This window comes from Rhinolophus hipposideros (assembly GCF_964194185.1).
Source record: "Rhinolophus hipposideros genome assembly, chromosome: 18".
Classification (NCBI taxonomy): Eukaryota; Metazoa; Chordata; class Mammalia; order Chiroptera; family Rhinolophidae; genus Rhinolophus; species Rhinolophus hipposideros.
In genome coordinates this window covers 28,622,427-28,647,791 of record NC_138064.1, presented here as the reverse complement: position 1 = coordinate 28,647,791, position 25,365 = coordinate 28,622,427, and the positions used below count along the sequence as shown (strand labels likewise).

Genomic DNA, 25,365 nt, shown 5'->3' with positions numbered 1-25,365 from the left:
CCCAGCAATTTGGATATGTCCCAGTTGGCTGTTGGCAATGATCTGGCCTGGAGCAGCTCGGGGGAAAAAAAAAATTGTTCTGCTAAGTGCTATGTAAAGTAATGACACTGAGAAAAAACTTGAAAGCCTTAAAGGATCTTCTGGATGTGCGCCATGAGTAATTGCCATGTTGGGACTGGCAACTAAAATAGCATTGCAGAGATATTTACCCAATTTTCATAAAAACTATTATGGCTTTATTTTCAAAGCAAGTAACTACGGAGCCATGTGGCTTGTCGGTAACTGTTCAAGTGATTAACTGAGAAATGTGGAGGTGGGTGGAAGAAGGCTGTTAGGCATACGTATTTGAGAAAAACACAATTTAGAAAAAGATGTTTTTTGAATTGTGAAAGCTACAAGCATTTTGGTCTCCAGAATGATGTTCCATATAACAGTGCTACGCCTCAGACCCCAGGAGAGAGAGGAGGGAACATTGGCACATCTGTTTCAATGGTTATTTTTGAACATGCTCAGAGTTAGGTTTTCAAATTCAGGTTTCCTTAGAGTTAGAAATCTGGCACAGACTAAGCGCCCATTGCAAAGCCAAACTGCATTTTTAGAATTAGCCCTGCTGCAGGGGTAGGGTAGGAGGGTCTCCTTCCTTTCCTGCTTGCAGGCCTACTCTGCACTCTCATGTCCCTGCGGGGATTACATGAGCCCAGACTGGCCTGCAGGGCTGAGGAAGGACAGGGTTGGCAATGGAGCTGCCAGAGCATCTGTGGGAATCAGGAGGGAGTGGGTTAGGTTACCTGGCTCAGGTCTGAGAGACCTCCTACCCCACTGCCATTTACAGCCTTGCCTGTGAAACTCACTGCGAAGCAAATCATCCAGGGTGAAAACGGTGAGTAGGAAACTTCATGGAGGAAAAAAAAACTGATGGTTGCTAGATCAGAGGGGAGTTGGGGGGTGGGGGCGAAGGTGAAGGGATTAGAAAGTACAAAGTGGTAGTCACAAAATAGCCACAGGGATGTGAAACGTAGTATGGGGAATATAATCAATAATGTTGTAAAATCATGTAGAGTGCCAGATGGGTGCTGGACTTATCAGGGGGAGTACTTCATAGATTGTGTAAATGCCTGACCCCTGCGTTGTACACCTGAAGCTGAAGTAGAGTAATATTGAATGTTTATAATTAAATATAGACACTGAATAACTATAATTAAATATATACATATATATGTATATATTCATTCACAGGATGTAAAGCGTAGGGAATATGGTCAATGGTATTGTAACAGCTATGTACGGTGTCAGATGGGTAGTAGACTTGGGGTGGTTATCACTTTGTGAGGGGTATAAATGTCTAATCATTATGGTGTTTTGTACACACCTGAAACTAATTTTAAAAAAAGAAAATAAGCTAGGCTGGGCAACCTGGCAACCTCAGCAAAGCCTTCTGTGTGGATACAGCCAATGGCTATTTTCTGGACCCCACCATGGAGCTACTGGTGCCACCATCAAGCTGCCACCCTTCCTGCCACCACTACCACCATTGCCACACCAGCAGCACACAACTGGAGGGGCAAAAGTGGATTTAAAGCCAGCTCTGGCTGGCTCCCGAGCTTGTACTCTTCCATTTTATGCTTTATCCTGTTTTTTGGCTTCCCTTCCAAAAACCTTGGATGAGCACGTCATAGGAATACACTTTGCCACCAGCTATTGTCATGAAGTATAGCCACTCTGATCTCTTTAAAAATACAAATACAGAAGAACATGCCTTCTTCTCTACCAGTTCCGAATGAGTGTGTCCACTTCTTCAAAAGGCCCAACGCTCAATTCTCTGTACAGACATCTAACGACCCACATGATAGCAAGCCAGATAGGGACGAAAAGGCCATTGATACAAACAGAATTTTAGATTTTTCAGGGTAAAGCCACTTGACTTTTGAGGGCTTCTTTTATTTTTATTTTTATGTTTTTCCTGCTGCCTGTTCTGGATCTGTGGGGAAATATGTAAGTAAATGACATCCTGGAAGGATGAAGCAAACATGACCACATCTGACAGTCAGTAATTTAAGACGAGTACTGCTTTCTTACAGACAGCATTCATTTAATTTTTTAAAAAGTACTTTAAACTCTTAGTCTAAATTACTTTCTCTAAAAAAGTGACAGGGCTTTCAAGACAGGCTAGTAAAATTCCATTCCTTTCCCCAGGACTTGATAATTTCTACCATTTGAAAGATATTTCCAGATGATTTGGAATCAGTATAAAATTAACACATTAATGCTAACTCATGCGAATTACATATGCTTAGCAGCATTTTAAGGAATCAATACATATTGCTTGAAAATATGAGATTATGGCATTGCTTCTTTTATTGGAAACCACTGAAAACACAGCCTGTCTACTTTAAATGTGAGCTGTTACAATGATTAGATTAGAAAATTTTGTAATATTAAATTTCAATGCCAAATTTTCCATAAAGTTGAAGTTCTACAAAAATCTATCACAAATTGAAATGATGAAGGACTATATCACTAAAAGTAGAATCAATAGAGTCATATCAGGCCTGCGTAAAAAGCTGTTGTCACATAAAACACTACCACAAAATATTCACAAAATGTCAAAATAGTGACTTGGATATTTTTTAAGTTGTAAGAGGTGGAGACTCACTTCACTTTTACAATAAAATTATTTTGAAAAAGAACTATATATATTTTCTAGAGAAAGGTTCATTCATTAGAAATAAAACTTGAGCTTCTGGGGCATGAGTTACATCCCTGTAATTCTGCAGCAAAAGACTCTTCCCTCCAAACAGGATGCACCGAGTGTTTAACACATTAATTATCATCCTTCATCAAGCATAAAACTAACAGTCAGGAAATACAGCTGCAATGGCACAATTACCAACACACTCAGAATACACCCTGCAGCAAAGAAAACAAATGGGTTGCTTTTCATTAACAGAGCTTGGCAAACCTCTCCAAAAAAAAAATGTTTTCTTTCCAGCCAGAGTCCCAAAAGGCATTTAAGGGGCTATTTGCTTAGGTAAATCCAGGCAACAAATAAATCGTGAAAATATCTATTTAAATTTCAAAGGCTCCATTATCAATAGACAGTGCCATTCAGAAGAAAATTATATATATTAAAAGATAACTTGATCAAATCAAAAATCTTCTAACTAGAAAGTATGTATTGAAAAAAATATATTAGTACAAGAGGGTTGCTAAGTCAGGTAACATCCTCATGCTTGATGGTATTACATAAGGTAGTAATGGTTGTCATTTTCATGTTTCATGGCATACAAGATGATAGGCAATGTGCCTCTATCTATGCAATGATGGGCTGTGTAGTAACAGGATTCTTTTATATAGGTTTGAGTCCATATAAGGAAAATAATTAGCTACTAGCTTGAGATTCAAATATAATGTCATAATTGAAAGCCTAGAGGAATAGTATTCAAGAGAGGTAATAAAAGCATAGTTTATATGGTTGATTTCTGGATGCATCATTCTTGACATTACCATAATCACATTACACCTTAACAGTTGTATTACTCCTACAGAGTTTGTATTACAATTAAACCATAAATATTACGTACACCATCATTTAAGGAAGACTCTGGGGGTATAAAAGAAAATGGAGAATCATCTGTCCAAAATGTTTGTAATTATGTCCTGAACCACTTCCATCAAACTTTTACTAAATTCTCTGCCCAGAAATCCACTAACATAACCAGCTTGATCCTCTCTGCAGGATAAATATCATGGCAAACATTAAGGAACCATATTTTCCTCAGCCCAGGAGGTCAGGGACACACATAAGCATTCTCCCATTCTTGTGGCACAACTTCAACTTCATATTGTGCTTTATTTATATGCAATTAACCCAAACCTGAGCTTCTTTTAAATTGTACTTGGGGTAGACGTCATTTCGTCTTCCACCTGGCTGATTTGTGTTATGTACAGTTGTCTTTCCAAAGACAGCCTTTGAAGTCGTATTTGTTATAAAATAAAATCTGATGCACATTCATGCCCTCAAACCCTTTGCCTTATGAAAAAATAATCCATGGGATTCTGCTCAGGCTTGTGTAAGAAATGTGAATAGGGTGAGTTGTACTAATTTTAATCAGTCTGCCTTGGTCCGGAGAGGTGCTTCCTAAGGTGCTGAAAGCAGCAGTAAATCACAGGGAAGGAATGCAGTCTTTACACACAACGGTCGCATTGCCGATGCGCTGAGCGAGGCTCTGGTTCAGGGTGTGCACAACAGTTGGCTGGACAAAGGAGGATATATAAGGCATGAAAGGTCACCCCTCCCCGATACAGTCCCTTTAACAGACCAAAAAAGGGCACATTCAGAATGCATTCATGCAGCACGTCAGTGAGCATGTGGCCAGCTGACGGAGGGATTATGAAGAACAAACCCCAGGGCCAGGTGTCCTGTCTGGAGTTAGGTCAGGTGTATCACAAGGTGAGTGGACTGTGTTGGGGTTCCTCTTTGGGACTTTCATTTAAAGGGCCAGGGTCTTAAAGGGTTTCTGTCTTAGTAGTTTTGTAGGTGTAGTGACATTACAAACATCTCAAAATCAAAGAGGTGTTTAATGGCAAACACACACACAAGAAAGCTTTTAATGTTTGCCAAGCAAGGTGATGAGATATAAACTGCCTGAAAAATCAGAAAGAAGGTAACTTCCAGATGAACATTTAACTAGTTCTTTCCTGGTCTTTTCCTCTCAAAGATACGACCCGGCAACCCACCGTTCTCTCTCACCATTCTTAAAATCCTTTTGGAACCCAAATCACTTCCTGATCTTGACATGCACTCACCCTTAGCAACCATTAGAGGAAAAGTATAATTCCATATTCTGTTGCAATACTGAGAATCAGGCATTTTTCATGTGTCCCTTTTCAGTTGAGAAATCATTGACTTTAATGTTGCTTTTTCAGTTAAAGAATATTTCTGTTGTCTTATGGAAAAAAGTCCAATTATATATTGGATCATACTCACAGAATAAAATAGTATTTGTCAGAAGTAAGAGAGAGAAAAATACCTTCTCAAGTGAGCATATTTGAATTTAATAAAAAAGTAACAAAGTGCATTAGACTTGTACAATCTTCTCTTTAGCAATGTCAAACAAGTATTATAAAGGAGCAGGACCCATCATTAGGCTGGAGTTCACCACAATTATCTCCCAGTAACCCCAAGGTTCAACCTTTGTATTTGGATTGTTGCGGCTTATCATTATATTGAATATTAATGCAGTAAAAAAAGATTCTACCGGGTGGCATAGTTTTCTCTTTGACATTTGGAGCCTATTAGAATAATGATGCTTGCTGCAATAATGATGCTTAATGCTGTTTGTGATATAAACAAAACTACTTTTCATAAGATTTTCTAATGGCCTTTCTAGCTTTCATACCTTTAATGTAGTGAATTCATATGGTTGATAACCTCTGAAGCTCTCATGGATGGCTGCCATCGTGTGAGACGTTTTCTCCCAAAAATGAAGCAAAGTGGTCTATAAAGAAAGACAGTAAAGCTATTAATGTTTTGAAAGTCCAGTTATAGTCCTGGGCCCCAGAGAAGTGTCTGTGGCTTTCAAGGTCCTCCAAAACACGATTCCAGCTCATCTCTGCAGGCTCGTTTCCCATTTCCCATTATTGCCCCTATTTATACTCCGTACGTCAGCCAAACTGAAGGCCTTCCTGTTTCCCCAGACACTGCCTCCCCTGGCTTACATGCTCCACCACCTGGGACGTTCTCTCCACTCTCTTTGTACTCGTTCCAGATCCATCCTCCAAAACCCAGGGCTAATCATTAACAATATACTTTTGCGATCCCTCAACTGACTTAATTTCTCCTTCAAACCCTCATTGGATTTTGTAGAATTTATTTCACTGTTCTCTCCTTGAAGTATAGAAAATGTAGCCAGGCTTTACTGTCTCTGACTTTCTTCCTAAACTTTAAGTTCTTTGAGGACAGGGAATCTGGTGTTAACTTTTATATTCCCTACAATAGAGTAGAGTTTGGCCTCCCACACTTGGTTGGTGCTTAACGGTACTGTTGATGGATACAAGTGCTAACCAGAGTTTAGCAGGAGACAAAAACACGATCATTTGAGACAAAACCAAGTTCACTAAATCATGACAATCTGATGAGAAAGTGTCTGTGTCATGAGAAGTACAGACAACAATGCTGAGTGAGTTCAGAAGAGTCTTTCTGAAAGACGTGACAGAGTCTGGTACATTAAACAGAGTGGAATTTGGAAAGGTACAGATGGAGGGCCAAGGCACTCGGGCAGAAAGCACCCCTAAGCAAATGCAGGGAAGTAGGAAATTACAGTGTATATACAGGGAATAGTTAATCTTTGGTTTTATTAAAATGTAGTCTGCTAGACAGGAGAAACATGGGAAGTAAATTAGGAGCATGGCGTTCAGAACTTCAGAATGCTCAAACTGTATTTTTAGCTCAAACACCAGTTTTCTGTTACCTAAAGCTCTTAGTTCATTGTAACTAATATCACTTTGTTACCTGGTATGTTGCAAGCATATGAGACAAGAGATTGCATCTGCTTGCTCCAAGAAGATCCACTTTTTGACACACGTCCATCTTCAATTTGTCAAAGCTTTTTTTGGCAAGACGTACTTGTGTTTGTACCTATGAAAGTAAAAGGAATCTCTGAACCACTCAAACGCTTCAGTTAAAATTGGCCAGTGAGAAATGACCAATAGTGGGCTTATCTCTTTCATCTAAGAAAACACCTTTGGAAATTTCAGGTAAGCGAGATCTTACAACATCCATTCTTTACCTCCAAAGGACCTAGAAGACAGTACTGCATATCATGATTTTATAGCGGACTTACCATCCTGGTTACATTTTTCTCAGTCGAATGTTAGAATTCCTATCCTCTTAAGGCTTTCACAAACTAACCACAGTGAGAAGTCTAGAAACGCGCAGGTGGCAAGGGAACAACCTTTGTCGCTTTGTTTTCCTATGGCTCTTTGAAGTGCGCTTTCCCTCAGGTTAACACCTTACATAACATGGTACGTTTGTTAAAAATAAGAAATTAACGCTGATACAATCCTATTAACTCAACAACTGGTGTTGGATTTTACCAACTTTGGTCCTCTTTTCTGTTCCAAGATCCAATCTAGGATACCACAAAAGGGAACTGTGACGCAGCCTAAAATACTATCTCCACTAATCAACTCAACTTTTTATTATTGAGTATATACACAGGCAATCCACCATCCATCCCTGAGCCACGTAGTAATTCAGGGACAGAGAGAAGTCAGGAAAAGTTTCAGAAGTGTTTACTCTACACATTATTTGATAATAAAATAGAAGGTTTTAAAATTTAATACAGCTACATTAAAAATGCTAAAGTAAAAATGTCCCCTTCGTCCAATCTGAAGTATCAAGATATCATATTTTAACCAGGGAAAGCTAGCCAGATATTAGTTTATCTCAGAGAATTCATACAGTTGTTAGGTAGGTAACTGTGAGTTAGGAATAGGGATACCGTGTTTCCCCGAAAATAAAACCTAACCAGAAAATAAGCTCTAGCAAGATTTTTCAGGATGACATCCCCTGAACATAACCCCTAATGCATCTTTTGGAGCAAACCTTAATATAAGACTCACAGGATAGATACTAGGGGGCAAAGGCAATGTCTACCTTGATTACCATTATATGATCAGCATCTGGAGACCTGGTACAAAGCAGGTGCTGAATGACCTGGTACAAAGTTTGTGACTGAATGAAGAAAACTTCCAGGCCACTTCCAAAGGTAAATTACCTGAGTACCATTATAAAGTACAACTTTTAAAATAGTTTTAGACGTGATGATTTTATTTTCTAATAAAGATAAACATGAAGATTATTTGATATAAAATACATTAATTATTACCACTAATAATACTAATTTTTATTCACAGCTTATACAATTATAGGGCATAATATAATCATAGTAACAATTGATACACAACTGTTATCGTGTTTAACAATTTAACAGATATAATTCACAATCAATACAGTTGATACAATTGAACAATTAATACAATTCACTCACCATCTAACAGCGACATTGTCTCTTAGCCTCTGTAATTACCCCCTCTGACTGCTGACGGTAAGACGCTTCCTCCAAAAAAGTAACTAACAGGCAGGGCTGGCATTCTAGATTCACCTGCCTGACTCCAAAGCCATGCTATTCTGCCTCCCAAGCAACTTACACTATTTGCTGAAAATCAAGAAGCTCAAAATTATGATTCTACCCGGAAACACAAGTTTTCCCTATAGAGTCTATGGAATTGAAAAATTATGAGACAGTAAATTCATTTGACACTGCATTGACAGAATTAATACCCTACGTGGATAGGGTCTTGTGTCTATAGTAGTATAAAACATTTCCTGAGATTTCCTCTATATTCTTAGAGCAGGGACCGCCAGAGAATAGAAGCCACCCAGCTCTTCTTAAACTGACCACCCCCTGAGCTTATATAGACCCTGGAGTCCATTCATTCCCACTCCTAAGAACTTGGGAGCACTGACTATAAAAAAGAGTTTAGAATGAGTTAAGCGTCAGTGATTTCCTGCCTTCCTTTGAGAGGAATAAGAAGAAAGAAAAGAAAACCCGAGTTGAGTTCCCGAGGGGAGAAGAGGGAGAGTGTGGGGGGAAAGATGTTTAAGCAGCTGACATCATCACTGCAGGTCCCCCACTGGTTCACCGGTTACATGGGCCAGGAAGACCTCCTCAGCTGCGTTCTGAGAGGCATCTGTCCTCACTCTTTTACTTCTGGACGGGAAGGAGATTAACATGGATGTGAGCTTTTGTGTACACATTCATTCAACACCTACTTAGTGAGCGCCTCTTATGTATCAGGACCCACGCTAGGCACTGGGGTGTCTGTAAAGGAATAAGACACATAGCTGTCAGTCAACAAATACTTGAATGGAAGTACATAGGCGTAAGGACCCTCTACATTTTTTAGAGAAGACAGACAAATTGACAACTATATTATAATACAATGGGAAAAAGAAAAGTACAAGAGAGCTAAGAATGAAGAACAGAGGTAGCACAGACAAGGGAATATTACTACTGGTACTGGGGGTGCACAGGGATGTAGGTGGATGGTATTAAAGCCCCAACTACTGACCTCCCAATATCCCCACCTTTTGCCCTGTAACTTTGTAGGCTCTTCTCACTCCAGCTCTAGGCTTTGCATGTGACTTGCTTTGGCCAATGGGATGCTAACAACTATGATGAACTTGGAAGTCTAGGGAACAAAAGAAGGCTAGCATGCCTCCCCTGTCTCTCTTGCTTCTTTGAGATGGCCATGAGAATATGCCAGGCCAACCTGAGATCTTGTCTGGGCTGGCGAGGTGGAGGGACGGGAGAGGCTCGTGGGTGCAAGAGACGTGAGGAGGAGAGCCCAGCTGTCCCAACAGGTCAGCCTTCAGCCAGCTGACCCCCAGACATGAAACGGAGGCTAGCTTTGATCAGCAGAGCGCCGCCCCTCCCCACAGCTGACCACATACTCATGAGTGAGCCCACCAGAGACCAGAATTGCCCTGTTAACCCACAGACTTGTGAGTAATGAATTGTTTTAAGCCATTGAGTGTTACAGTTGCTTATTTCACAGCATATTTGTGGCCATAGATAATTGATATAAATGGCGTAAGTGGACAATGAAGGCTTCCGAGGAGGTATATCTGAGGTGGGTCTTAAAGCGTGACTAGGAGTGCAGAGAACATACAAGGTATCCACAGACTGGCCTGCTTATGGGGAGGCTCTAGATTTTCTCATTAAATGCAAGTTAATATTTTTTCATGGATGTTGAATTTTGCCTTTACATTGTCAGTCACTCATAGATATTCTTTTATCCTAGGAGAAAACTTATTTCACTTGCTTATAGCACAAAGTTCATTAATGTCTATACTTTGAACTGTGCCCTAATTTAATGTCATTTAAATTTTGTAAAGTAATTTTAGAAACCTAGAAGACTTTACCACTTGATCCACTGAGTTCTGAAAGGCCATATGCTTTGTGTGTCAACAATGATTATTAAAATACTTAATGCACTGCTGAGTTCCCAAATGTTGAGCCGTTTCGCTGCCAAACAAGGAGGATGTTACACTGTTGGTCCTTTCGAATATGGTGAAGTTAATTTAATATTTTGTGCCCCATGTCTGCTCTCTGAAATGCCTTTCCAGCCTGCAGCCTGAAGACAAAACACCAAGGACACAGTCAGGCACAGGCCACCATGAGGAGTCCAATTTCACGTGCCTCCAGATGTACTTAAGTGAAAAATATTTTTTGATTATTATTCCTTTCAATCCTAGATAAATTAGATTCAATTACATAAACATCTTGAGGAGCTCCTGTGTTTTTCAAGGTCCTCTAAAAAGTCTTCAGTCAAATAAATGTACCCTTTGTTTATTTCTTAATTTTATTTCTGTTGCCCCACCATTCTCCTCTTATTCTCCAAACTCTAAGACATGATCGCCACCCTCTTTAGGATCCTGCCTTCCTCAAGCTGCAGAAATTCCATTTACCAAAGAAAGGAGCAATGTCTTGACTGCCAAAACTATAGGGCACTTCTCTGTACTAATTCTTCCTAATCTGAAATTCTACCTCGTAGCCCCAACTTGAACTACGTATGGTGAAGCCAAAGCTATCTGGCTTCCCCATTCAGTGGGAAAGGTCTTCGTATTACGCTGCAACCAAATAATTTGAGAGTAGTTTTGCATTTTTTATCAGTGTTTTCTTTCCTTTAAAAACAAATTAAAGCAAAACTACAATCCGACTTTTACTTTTACATTTTCTTCCAGGAAATGTCTCTGTCTCCTTCCCTCCAACCATTCATCCAGCAAATATTTACTTAGTATCTTCTACATGCCGGTAGGAGTAACATGGAAGTGGTCTCTGTCCTCGTGAAGCTGAAAATCCAGTGGATATTTTCACATCAGTGAGGGCATAAACTACAAACTGAGTGAGGTGCTCAGAGGGAAAGCCACACAGTCCCAAAATAATGAGTTGCCAACGAATCTGACTGAGAGAATGTTCTCCAAAGAAGTGGTACATAACCTCTGTTCTGAAGGCCTGAGCATGATTAACTGGGCAAGGAGAGAGAGTACTCTAGCAGAGAGAGGAGCATGTGCAAAGGCCCTGGGGTGGAGGGCAAGAAGGCAGGTCAGGGTAGGTCGGTTGCTGAGAGAAAGCAGAAGGATGGTATGAGATAAGAGAGGTGAGTTGGGGAACATTCTGGATCAGAAACCTTATAGGCATGCTCAGAATTTTTGTTTTTAATCCTAGAAGCAGTGGGAAAAAATTGGAGGCCTTAAGGCAAAGGTGTCCAAACTGCAGCCCGTGGGCCAACTGCGGCCCACAATCCATTGTTAATTGGCCTGCAGCAAATTCCAAAAATATATTTAGTTTACTTAAATAAACCAGGTGAGGCAATACGTATTTCACCTCGAGTGAGTGGCCTGGCTGTTTGTGTATTTTACTGCATATGGTCCTTGGTGAAAAACGTTGAAAAAAGTTTGAACACCCCTGCCTTAAGGCATGGAAGAGATACGATCTTATTTTCAATTTGAAAAGATCACTCACTGTGGTGTGGGGATGGATTGGAGGAGGGAGATGACAGTAGTAGGGGAGGATAGATCGAGAGTCAAGGGGAGAGATGACGGTAGCTGTAGACTTGGGTAGTGATGCTATATATGAAAAAAGTACTCTGACTTCTATGTCTCTCACCACCCAAACCCAGTATCATGGTCTAACTTGCCTTTTCCACTGATGATTCCACTCCTATCAACTTCTCATGGACACCTGAGACCACATCAGAATTCTTCCTTTCTTTCCCTATCATCTCTCAAGGGGTGATTTATTCACCCCTAGTTTCTATTTTCCTCTGAGGCAGCATCCTGCATCCAGGGAATAATTTTAAGACCAGAGAATACACCAATTACTTCTTTGGGCTTACTAGGGTGCCACAAGAGAAAGTCTAGCCTATCTGAAGTCACTTGGAAACAGAAGGTTAGGTCTTTGGCTTCATTACAAGATATTTTTTTCTGAGGCCAATGAACCAAGACCTCTCGAGGGCCAGACAATCAAACACCTTGCTGAGTCACTTTACTGTACTCGATCTGTCATATACTGATCCACTGATGGCAGGAGCAAGTCTGACATTGTACTATGTACAGAAGTACTGTATGTTTAAGTACTGTATGTTTGAGTGTGTGCATCATGAACGTGTGTGGGCAGTGAAGTGTAGACTTAGGAATTACCTATTCATTTGATCTTCCCTCAACAAAATCCTTACCTCATCTTGAAAAATGTTCCTTCTCTTTATTCTAATAATGTGATTTAAATGAGGGCTGGTATGTTCTTTTATAGTCCACTCCTCCACTCCCACTGACTGGCCCAGGGATGGGCATCTTAACCCAAGTTGAGTCAATCATCTAAGGCACCATGGTTGGTGGATTAAGGAAAGGCACTTGGTTCAAGCTGGACGAATCAGAGTCCTTCCTTAGAAATTTTGAACTTGGACCAGGAGACAGTAAGTCTCAATCCGTTACTAGTGGCTAAAGCACCAGGGGCAGGAAGTCCTGGAGTTTGAGTTTCCTGTGGTGTGAAGAAAATTAGGTGGAGAGAGTGTGACACAGAGAGAAAAGTATAGAAGAGAGCCAAAGAGAGGGCCCTGGTAGCACTCAAATTCCTGGATCCCGTTGCCCTTCCTATGGTTACATGGGAATTCTAATTAACTCCTTCCTTTGCCTCAATGAATTCAAGAGGAGATTCTGTTATATAGCACCCAGAGAGTATTCATACAGGCTGCTTACTTCTGCCTTCTTGAAAATTCATAGGAAAGGCTCTACGAAGTTCTACGATAATGGTGCCTTTTAAACTTTGATGATTCCAGTTTTTCTAAAATTTCTTTGAACAGAGAACCCTTTCCATTTATCACATACTACCTATTAGATGCCCAAAACAATTTAGAGGAGAAATCTCTGTTCTACAGAAGACGAAATCAAGACCTAGATATTTAGTTCACACATAAAAATTAGATTCAAACTCACGTGTATTTGGTTCTCTCTACACTAAACCATGGGACGCAGGGCCACTGATCTACCACAAACCGTGTAACTCACAGTGTTCTGAGACATGCACAGAAAGTGCAGCTGCCATCTTGGGGAACCCTGGTCAACAATGTCGGCTTTACCATTTTAGATGTAAACGTAGGGAGACGCCAAGACACGTAGTCTAAACAGAGCTTCTAGTATCAGAAATCGTGCTAAAGCTCGTTAGCTGAGGCCCCTCAACAAAGTAGAAAGAAATCAGCCCATGAAATTCCCTCAGGTGCACTGTGGTCAGTGGAGTCCCCATTTTCAGGAGGAAATATATGCAGAGATAGTATCTGCTTCGTTCCGTGTAGGAAGCTGAGGCCCCCTCCCAAACCCACCCCCATCATCATCACCACCACTTTTAATCAGCTTTATTCATGGGGTGCAATTCAATTATAGATGTACAATTCGTAAGTTCTTGGACAAATGTATACAATCATGTAGCTACACCAGAATCATGATCTTTCACATTTCTATCACTTTGAAAAGTTCTCATTGCAGTCAATTCCTTTCCTCAAGTCCCAGCCCCTGCCAACCACTAATCTACTTTCTGTCACTATAGATTAGTCTTTTCTAGAGTTTCATATTGATGGAATAATACAATGTAGTATAGTCGTTTTGTGACTGGATCCTTTTATTCAGCATAATCCATTTGAGACTAATATTGTTGCACGTACTAGCAGTATGTTCTTTCTTATTTCTGAGTAATATTTAATTGTATGGATACAGTTCAATTTGTGTATTCATTTGGGCTGTTTCCAATTTGGGCTATTTTAAATAAAGCTGCTATAAACATTTGAGCACAAGTCTTTGTGTGGACATGTTTTCCATTTCTCTTGCACAAATATCTAGGAGTAGGATAGTTGGATTGTACAGTAACTGTGTGTTTAATTTTGTAAGAAATTGCCAAACTGTTTTCCAAAGTAACTATATCATTTTTACATTCTCACCAACAATGAATCCAAGTTCCATTTGTTCCATATCCTCATTAACACTTGGTAATTTTAGTCTTTTAAATTCTAGCCATTCTAGTGTATGTGTAGTTAGTTATTACGATTTTAACTTGCATTTCTCTAATGACTAAAGATGTTGAAATTCTTTTCATGTCTTATTTGCCACATATACCTTTAGCAATGTACTTATCAAAATCTTTTGCCTATTTTTAAAAATCAGGTTTTTCTTTTTTATTACTGTGTTATAACAGTTCAGAACATGTGTATATTCTGAATATAAATTCATTATCAAATGTAAGTTTGAAAACATTTTCTTCAAGTATTAAACTTGCCTTTCATTTTTGTAATAGTGCCTTTTGAAGAGAAAAAACTTTTAATTTTGATGACATCCAATTTACCAAGTTTTTCTTTTATAGTTTCTGGGTTTCGTGCCTTACCCAAACTCTCCCCAACCCAAGGTCACAAAGATTTTTTTCGTGTGCTTTTTCTTCTAGAAATTTTGTTTTTAGTTATTGCATTTAGGCCTGATCCATTGAATGATCCATTTCAAGTTAATTTTTATATATGGTGTGAGGTAGGGGTGTAGGTTCATTTTGTTTTCTTCACATGAGGTTATCCAATTGTTCCAGCAACATTTGTTGAAAACTATCCAATTCCCATTGTGTTTCTTTGGCACTTTTGGCAAAAATCAACAATACATTTTATGTGTGGGTCTATTGGGCTTTCTGTTCTACTATTTTGACCTGTATGTCTATCCTTATACCAGTACCACACTGTCTTGATTACTGTAGCTTTATAATAAATCTTTAAGTCGAGTAGCATAAGTCCTGTATTTTTTTTCTTTTTTGAAATTGTTTTGGTTATTTCCAGGTTCTTCAGATTTATACGTATACCTTAGGGCCATATTGTCAATGTTTTCAAAAAGTTCTCAGGATGTTGATCAAGATTGCACTGAAGCCACAGATTTACTGGGAATTGACATCTTAACAGTATCGTCAGACCAGTGAACGTGGCATATCTTTTCCATTTATTGGGTCTTTAAAATGCTCTTAGCATTTTTGTTTTGTAGATATTAGTGCATAGGTCTGCATATATTTTACTAAATTTATTGCAAAGTTTTTCATATTTTTGATGCTATCGTACTTGTAATTTTATATATTTCAAGTTCTAATCGTTCATTACTAGAAATGTGATTAATTTTTATAACCTGATCTTGTATCTCATGACCTTATATAAATTTAATTATTAGGTTTAAAAGCTTCTTTTGGATTCCTTAGGATTTTCTCTATATATCTATGTAGAGAGATATCTATATATATATCATGTTTTCTGAGAATACAGGCAGCTTTACTTCTTTATTTCCAATTTGTAGGTCTTTATTTACTTTTCTTACCTTATTGCAATAGCTAGGATAATGCTGACTAAAAGTTGGCGTGAAGAAACTTACTTGTCTTGTTCCTGATCATAGGGGGCAAATGTTGAGTTTTTCATCATTAAGTATGATGTTAGCTGTACTTTTTCCATACATGCTCATTATCGGATTGAAGATGTTCTCTTCTACTCCTAGTTTGCTAAGAATTTTTATCAGGAGTGGATATTGCATTTTATCAAGTGTTTTTTCTGGAACCACTGAGATGATCATATGGTTTCTTTTTGGTCTACTCACATAGCAAATCACAATGACTGATTTTAAGTTGACCTCCATTCCTCAAGTAACCATATTTAGTCAAAATGATATTTACATCTGGCAATAGTCCTTGTTCTAAAGTTTATTTTGTCTATTAGAGCTGCTTTGGATATCTTTTGATTATGATTTTCATGCTATATATTAATCAAACCTTCTACTCTTAACCTGTCTGTGTCTTTACTTTTCAAGTGAGCCTAAGACTAGACCCAATTCAGTCTTGCTCCTTTTTAAAAATCCAATACCTAACTCAATTTTCTCCATATTTTTCTACGAAGAACAATATGCAACTTACGAAATATTATCAATAAGAGGAAATGAGGTTAGTCTGATGTTAAAATGATTCCATTCTGTTTCAGAATAATCCCAATTTTTTCTAAACTCCTTACAAACCACCTATAATCAGTTCTAGATTTGATTACAAATCAAAGTGTAATTTACTATTTAAAATTTTTGAGTTTTAAAAACATTTCTTCTAAAATAGGACAGTATTTGTTTATGTTATTTCTGGCATCTCTGATTTCTCAAAGTTTACTGGCAGTATTTCTGTGCTTGGATACATGAGTTCTTTCTGGGACATAATTCATCTAAGTTTAGTGGCTAAGTATATTTAAATATAACTGATACGCATTAACCCCTTTCAAAGATTGAGTGAGATTTAAGTGTTCCTTAAGGGTTTCTTTCTATCCCTTCCAGTTTTAATACCATTGCCCTCAATGGAGATGAAAGTACAATGGGAACTTAGTAGTTCTGCTTTCTTTGCTTTCATTATTAAATTATCCAAAAATATATTTTCTAGCTCTGTCCACAGTAAAGGTCTAAAATAATGGCTAAATCAGAACCAGTGAGCACCCCCAGGACCCAAATCATGGCCTCTAATTACCATGTCTCTCTTAAAGGAACCAGGATTTCTTGTCAAAACGGCTGATTCCAGGGCTAGGGCAGGAAATAATATAAGATGATCGTGAAATATTTTGTTGCACAAGAAAGCAAGAAAGACCACTACCAGGCTCATATCCAAAGGATTTAGATGTCAGTCAGACTAGCTCTCACTAGTCAAAGGTGAGACGATTTGAGTATCACTAAAGTAATACTGGCAATAACAAAAACACATCAAATATATTCGAATCTATGAGTTTACTCTGATACTTAAAAACAAGAAACAAATTACAATGAACTGAACACCAAAACACCTCCCTGGGCACCTGCAGAACATGTCAGTGAGCCAACTCAATATTTTGACAAAGAACCAAACATTTATCCTGTCTTTGCTATCAAACTGCACTGTACTTCAGGATAACCTGGTAGTTGATGAGGGAAATTTACTCATTATTGAACCACTAAAATTTATTAATGAAGAAGGGATACATAATATATTAGACCATCTGTTCCCATCTGGCGTCAAACTCACAACAGTTTTGTTGTTAGAAGGTTTCATAAACCTCAAGTCATTCCAACTTTTAGCTATCCTGGCACCATTCTTACTTCTCACATCCTTTTTTTCCTCCTAAGAAATATTATTGAATACCTACAGCTTTAGGTAAATAGCAGGGAATAAAGCCAAGTCTCTGTCTTCATGATGGTTACATGATGGTTTCCTGATGGGTGAAACTGGATAATACACAACAAAAGGAAATATATGGTTTGTTAGATGGTGAAAATAAAGCAGAGCAGGGTTAGCAAGGAGTGGTGGAGGATTGTGTTTTAAATGGAATAGCCTGGTAAAAGCTTCCTGAGAAGGTGATCTTGGAGCAGAAACCTGGAGGAAGTAAGGAAGCAAACCTTGCAGATATCAGGGGGAAGAGCACTCTGAGCAGAAAGAATGGTTAGTGCAAAGGCCCTGAGGCTACAGTGTTCTTGGTTTGTTCAAGGAACTGTGGTCATTCTCTTTAGCTCTATGTTTCTTTTCCAATCTGTTTTACATACCTTATTAAAATGTAAGTTTATGAACAAATGGACATGATGGTGTTCTCACTCTATCTCAATGGGTGACTAAAAAAGCTCTATATTTTGAAAATCAACATACGACAATATGAATAGTTTTAGTAATATTTGTATAGAAAACTCATTTATATAGACATTTTTCCCTTCATGCTTTTGTTATAATGAATCTAGTCCATTGGAATTAAATGATATTTAAGTGTGCATGTAAAGTTTGCATATCCCTACCGCACTCCTGCACTTGTCATTTGGGATTTTCCCCTAAAATGGCAAGACAAAAAAAGAGAGAGAGCTAACTTACACTCTATAGTGCAGGAAACAAACACTTCCACTCTCAGCAGCGTCATTCTAGCATCACACTTCAGAGAATTCCATCTAAATACTGAGAGACAGATACTGAATAATGAGAGTTAGAGAGCTTAGAAAACGGCCAGAGAGAAATGCGTGCTCCATTGATACAAGGAAGTGAAGGGACAAGGTGGTTAAATGTGGAATTGGAGAAAGCACTTCCACAGTTTGGAAGACAAATGGAACGGATTAATTCTTGGGCTTGCCAAGCTCAGCACCTTAATGAAACAGCTGGGGCAGGGGTAAAAGGAAGGTGTGGGGTGTTGTAGGCAAACTTGGGATGGGGATGGAATGGGTTGGCCAAGCTGACTTTCAAATTAACTGAAGGAGGGAGAGGGCTAGACTGATCTGAGGAAGAGGGGATTTGAAGTGAAACAAACAAATGTAGCACAAAGAGAGAAAAAATAGGGAAGAAATATGTACGTGTTTAATACTGGAGCTACGATGGTTAATAATTAGTATTTTTCCCAAAACAAGGAAGATATGGTTGTACTTTTACTGCATTTCCTCCCCAAATGCACTTTGAACTTTAATAATTCAGCAATAATAAATGAACAGTAAGAATTTTAAGGGTTTTCAGCTCTATTACTGCTGAATTTATAGATGGAATCGAATCTTTCAGCTAGCATTCCTTTTACATGAATGAAAACTGCATTCAAGATCAGGGTGTTGAATCAATTGGACTGTGTATTCAGGACAAGGCACACATGTAGCTGACATAATCTCGACCCATTTATATGAACATGGCACGCAACCTTCATTCAGATGCTCGTTTTCAGATACTAATGAAAACAATACAAATGTCTTCCCTAATCTGCTCTTCAAAAGCCCAGGTGTATGACAAAAGCCCAGTCTGATCATGACTGCACACGTCGTCTAGGAGACCAGAGCACACCGATTTGTGTAATGTATAAAATATTGTACTGGATGAATACCTTAACCACATAGTTATCTCAATGATGATTCAGGAGACAGGGGGCCCATATCCCAGTCCCCTCCCTTTATGAGTTTCCAGAGAAGTGATGTTTAACTCTCCTTTGTTTATTCTGCCTAATCATGTCTTCCAAGTTGGGTGAGGAGAGGGACAAGGAGTGAACATTTAAGGGGGGGGGGGCAATGTTTTACAACTGTTACATTTTTATAGAAGGGAAAACTGAGGTGCAAAATGATTTGCCTAAAACCAAACAGCCAATAAGTAGAAAGGCCAGGACCTGGCCTAGGTTGCATATTGTCACCTCTTGTATGAAATACAAACTCCACACCCATACCCTCCCTGCCTGCAAGCCTGCCTGCCTTTATCAGGCCACTCTGTCTCCCACATGTCTCCTACATCACCTCCCAGGCACCATATGCTCTGGGCGTACTGAGCTGCTATTCTCCAGCCACACCATGCCAAACCCACCTCCATGCTTTTGCACATTTCCTCTGCCTGGAAAGCCTTCTCCCTGCTATCCACATGGTAACTCTCACCTTTTAAGTTTCTACTCAAAGGTTTTCTCCTCTGAGAACCTTTTCCTATAATGCTCCTCAGCGGAGTTAGCAACTTCGTCCTCTCTGCAGTCCATGCACTTTGCAAACACCCTTCTGACACAAAACTATGGTTCAGTGCAACCTGCTCCCACGTGTTATGCCCAGCTACTCCCAGGATAATAAGCTGCGTGAGTGTGGAAGCTAACTACTCAATTTTATGAGGTCAAGGCTCCATGCCTCCAGGTAGCAGGTATTCAAAAACACTGAATGAATAAAGAGATGATACCAGAATGAGTGAACAATTGGGCCTTACTTTCTGGCTGTGTAATACTGCCCTCTGAGAGCACACAATGTGCTCTCTGACTTTCCCCACACACGGTCCCTCTCCTCACCACTACCACCTCCATTTACCGATTAAGTACGACACGCCCAGGCACATAAGCTCATTTGATTCTCACAACACTCCTACACCATACTTTTGTTTCTATTTCACAGAGAAGGAAACCGCCTTTCAGAACCATTAGGTACCTGCCCAAGCTAATTTGACTGACAGGGGAGGGGCAGGATGTGGAAAGTCCACACTTCACTAAATCTCTTTGTTTTCCCAATTGTAGCAAATTTTAAACGAGTAAGAGTAACTGCGTATTTCTCAAAATGGAGGTGGCAGCACTTCGTCTGCTACTCTTTTTCCCTTGTCACCTTGTCAACTCATTACATAAACATATTCTGAGATGCTAAGTTTGTGATTCTAGCTTCTTGCTTTAAACTATAAACCATTACTCACTATGCAATAATACGTCTATTCATGGAGGATCAAAGAGTAAAAGGTCTATTTTCAAGTCGTTGGCAAGTTGAAATAAATAGAGTCAAAATTATTCACAACCATGTAGTTTATCATATGTAGATATATTTCAGATTACTTTAGCTAGTTATCATGCTGCCCCAGCATTCTTAATGTTTGCTCAGCTGGTAAATTATTTTTTCTGTTTTTAACATAAAGCAATTCTGTCATCAGAAAATTGAACAGACTGGGTTCACTTCCTCTTTTAGGTCATTAGTGGAAATATTAACTTGGGTCACAAGACTGAGCCCAGGGCACCAGCTTCACCCATGTCTCTCTAATCTGAGAAGCACACATTTCAGGAGACAGTGAAAGGCCACAGTACTGTCATTCTACCCCCTTGGTATTTCTTGTACTTTATTGTGGTTTCTAAAATGTGTCATTATGCCTTTTTTCACGACTGTTTTTGACCATGTATTCATGTCTGTGTGCCATGTGAAAGGCTGGTGAATTTGCTTGTGTCTCTTGTACAAGCTAAACCTGCTTGTACTTTATATTACAGTGTATTTTTATGAGGCTTATTAATGGTCATTCAGCATAAGACACCATCAGTCACGAACAAATCAACTCATAAATTAACAGGTGAACTGATGTACTGAAAATGATCTTGTCCGGGGTGTTGGGTTTATTCACTCTGCAGTGGGTCCTGAATAGAGTGAAGGGAAACAGGGATCAGGCCTTTCCCGTTATGGACCCACATTGCTGCCCTTGAACCCCCAGGTGTGGTGGTTCTGGGCGTCAGGGAGTATCCAAAAAGACGGATGCATGAACAACACCCTCACTGGTTCCCCAGAACATGGAAGTGAAATCCAGGCTCTGTAACCTGCATGCACACTCGTCATGGTCTGGCCCTGGCCCACCACTCTACGTTTCACATTTGGCTTCTTTCCCTCTCTCTCAGGCTTTCCTTCAGCGAATCTTCCAACTCATTCTCTTCTCCCAGGGCAATCTCGCAACTCATAAAGAAGGGTCATCCTCTTCCTTTTCACATGTCATACGTTTTCTCCTTCATTGGCCCATCAGAGTTCAGCTTGTGGCATCTCTTTGAAGAAGCACCTCAATCCCCACGTCTGCTGTGTGCTCCCCCTTTGGGCCCCGGCAGCACCTTAGGACACACCTCTATTATCTCACAAGGCACTTGTCACACTGCATGGCTGGGGTCATTTTAACGGTTTGTCTTCTTGTATATTCTCCAGGTTGCTTAGAGCAGGACACCTACCTTCATTTTGTTACCCCAGTACTAGAAGTAGGAGCTAAAAATGCTAGTCAAATAACTAATTTTTAACCTGGTACACAGGAATATCCCCCATCACGTGCTTTGGGTCTGCAGCCTCTACTTACAGTCTGATGACTGACATACTGTCACTTGGTGTGGTGTTTTGTTTTTTTTTTCCAGATGATTACTGCCACAGTAATTGTATGCCAAGAAGAAGAAAACTGGTCCAGCTCCTTCAATTTCCCATTAGTCTAAATATTTTAAGACACTTTCTGCAGTGAAATTCCATATATTTCTGTAGCATCTCTCTGCTCCTTCCTGCTGGGAATCACCTCATTCCGATCTGCTCTAGACCAGCTGTTTTGGAAAACTTGGGTTTGAGTTCTTTGTACACACCCGGTCCCTTACAGTTCTGTGTCAGTGATGATTCCCTTTGTCACGATAGGCCTGAGAATATTTCAAGCAGGTGCTCTTGTGACTGAGGCTGCTAGCTGTCCATTAAACCCACTGACCCTTCTGTATTTTCCAGACTCCCCTGAAAATAGGTGTGGCCACGAGACAAAGTTTTCTGCCGTGGAGTGTGAGCACATGTAGCATGGAACATTTCCAGGCATGGCCTATAAAGCCTGTCTACACACGCTTCTACGTGTTCTGTCTCCTTTGGGGATGAATGCGATGTCCACATCTAGGGAACACATCTAGGGAACACTGGGAGGCATATTTTAGGATTTCAAAGCTGTTGTCAACCTGGGTTTCTAAAGGACTTCTTTTAGAGCCATTCCATCAATGTGGATGCCTGCGCAGGACTATGTGGTCAGCAAAAACAAAGAAACAAAACAAACTTCTATTGGTTTAAGCACTGTAATTATGGAATTTTCATACCCTCACTTCGACTATTCTACCTAATACAGGGATGGCTTTAAGAAGAGGCTAATGAAATGACAAGATACTAGATATCATGTTGGAAGTAGGTGAATGTCTAACAGAGTCCTAGACAATTGTCACCCATCCAAAGATTTATTTCCATTACTACTTTGGTGAGCAACAAGAACATCATCAGTAATATTGCTTTAGCAATAATAAGGTGCTTACTAAAGTCTTCAAAATTTCATTTTTATGCCACTGAATTTTTAAAGAAATGTTGTACAGAAACTATGAGAGGTAGGCAAAGTGCAGTGGGGTGAATCTGAAAATAGTGAAACAATGGAACTGCTGGAAAATTCTTTGGTGTTTTCTTTTATTACTAGAATTGAGAAATGCTAGATGACTCTCTGGTGAACTTCTGATGCTCTTAGCTCAAGTTCCCCAAGCTAGCTTCCAAATGCTAATTACACTTTCCTTGAAAAAGGAGAAAGTCATTTGTTATATTTTTCTATAGAAGAGATCTCTTGATATTTAGGGCTGGAAGATATGTGCTTGAAATGCTAAAGAAACTAGAAAGTTGGACTTCTATACAAAAGATGCCTCTTATTACAATGGTCCTTTTCTTTTGAAGTGCTTCTAAATAATTGTGTCACTAAAAATCATTTTAGATTGTGCTTTCTTCCATATACGCTCTATGCCTCTATTCCTGCCTTGCTTTCTTTGAACTACTTATTTTCAGTTTCTTTTTACTGTTTAATTGAGGTACAGCTTTCATTAAATTAAAGTTAGCTTCATAAATGTTAAATATATATATATATATATATATATATATATATATATATATATATATATATATATTCATCCACATAACAACCACCCAGATCAATACATAGAATATTTGCCGTCCTCCCATAGACTTTGTGGTCCACTCTAGTCAGTAGCTCCTCAAAAACAGAACCAATATTCTGAGTATTCTGACCTCTATCCCCATGGATTACACTTGCCGGATTTTGAACTTCATGTGATTGAAATCATATACTACATACTCTGTGATATTGGGTTTCTTTAAATATCATGCTCATGAGATTGAGCCATATTATTGCAACGTAGTAAGAGTTGCTTCCTTTTCATTGTTGTATAGTATCCTGTTGAATGAACAATACCACAATGAATTTATCCAACTACTGTTGACAGACATTTGGTTTGTTTTCACTTTGGGCCACTATGAGTATCACTGCTTTGAGCATTTTGAGCAAGTATTTCATATGAGCGCTCATTTTCCTTGGGTAGAGGCCCAGGGGTATATTATGTTTTTTGTAGATGATGCCAGTTTTCCAATGTAACTCTATCAGTTTATGCTCCCGCCAGCAATGTACAGTAATAACATTTCTGATTGTCAGTTTGTTTAATTGCAGCCATTTGGTGGGTGCTAATTACCATTTTCCTGATAGGTAATAATATTAGTATTTTGGCATATTAATATTGGCAATTTTGGTATCTCCTTTTGTCAAGTGCCTGTTCAGCTGTTTTGCCCATTTTTAACGAGGTGGTCAATATTTTTCTTTTTGATTTGTGGAACTTCTTTAGATGCTTTGGATACAAGTTACTTGTTGGATACATGTGTTGTAAATATATTCTAGTCTGTACTTTAGTTTTTCTCAATGCTGTCTTTCAATGAACAGACTATCTGAATTTTGATAAGGTGCAATTTATTATTTTCTTTATGGTCAGTGCTTTTTGTGTCTTGTTTAAGAACTCTTTGCCTATCCCAGGGTCATTCAGATATTCTCCTGTGTTTTGTTCTAAAAGATTTATTCTTTTACCTTTGGACTTTGAGTCTATGATCCAGTTCTCATTAATTTTTGTGTACGATATAAAGTAGGGGTCAGGTTCATTGTTTTCCATTTGGATATCCAACTGACCCAGCATCAGTTATTAAAAAGATCGTTATTTCCTCCAATGAACTGCAGTAATGCTTTGGACATAAATCAGGTGACCTTTTGTATGTGTGTATTTTTTTTAATGAACTATCTAGTCCGTTCCACTTGTTGATTATTTGTGGGTCAACACCACACTGTCTTAATTACTGCAGCTTTAAAATAAGTCTTAATAGCTAGAAATGTAAGCATTCCGGCTTTGTTCTTGTTGTTTTAAGATTATCTTGGCTATTCTATTCTATTGTATTTCTACATAAGTTTATTATCATCCGGTGAATTTCCTATTGGGATTGTGATTGGTGTTGCATTTAATCTATAGATCAGTTTGGAAATGCAGTCTTCTAATCCATAAACATGGTATGTCCCTCCCTTTACTTAAGTCTGCTTGAATTTTTCTAAGCAATGTTTTGTAGTTTTAGAATTTGTAGTGTACAAGTCTTACATGTCTTTGGTTAGATGCATACTTAGGTATTTGTCATTTTCAGTTTTAAATGTGGCTAAGAAAATAAGCCAGTGCTTAAATAAGAAATGCAATAAGAATTACTAGCATTCCCATCACCTTGCTTAAGAGGTAAAAAGGACACAACCTAAGTGAAAAATAAATATATAACAAAAATATAGTGAAAACTATTAGAAAATTATCTGAGTGTTAAAATGTTACAGTCTTCTTGCTTTCTAAGAATTGAACATACCTGAGCATATATTATTACTGGAGCAATGTTCTTGGAACCTACTTCTCTATTACATTAATTCAAGTTACCACTAGCTATTTACACAACTTATGTTAGAAAAACTCAATGCTCCAGTCAAATTCCTTTCATTTCTTTATGCCATTCCCTCTTTCACCCCCTTCTGGGCTTTTACACATTGCACACCTGGTACTTATGCACTCACAGTCTTCAGCTTAAATAGTAGAATCTCAGAGAAGCCTATTCTGACTCACTGGACGGAACTGGGTGCCCCGCTATGTCCCCCAATGAGATCCTTTACATCCTCTATTTTGTTA

General features: G+C 38.9%; 1 protein-coding gene across 19 annotated transcripts in view; it reads right to left on the bottom strand.

Annotated features, from left to right (window-relative positions):
* Positions 1 to 25,365, bottom strand: part of ICA1 (islet cell autoantigen 1) — a 133,580-nt gene that overhangs the window by 35,427 nt on the left and 72,788 nt on the right. For all 19 annotated transcript variants that reach the window (XM_081079935.1, XM_081079934.1, XM_081079928.1 and 16 more), the window contains 2 exons: positions 6,512 to 6,637; positions 5,400 to 5,498 (listed from right to left, as the gene is read on the bottom strand). In XM_081079935.1, coding sequence (XP_080936061.1) covers positions 5,400 to 5,498; positions 6,512 to 6,637 — 225 coding nt within the window. The remainder of the gene's footprint in view (positions 1 to 5,399; positions 5,499 to 6,511; positions 6,638 to 25,365) is intronic.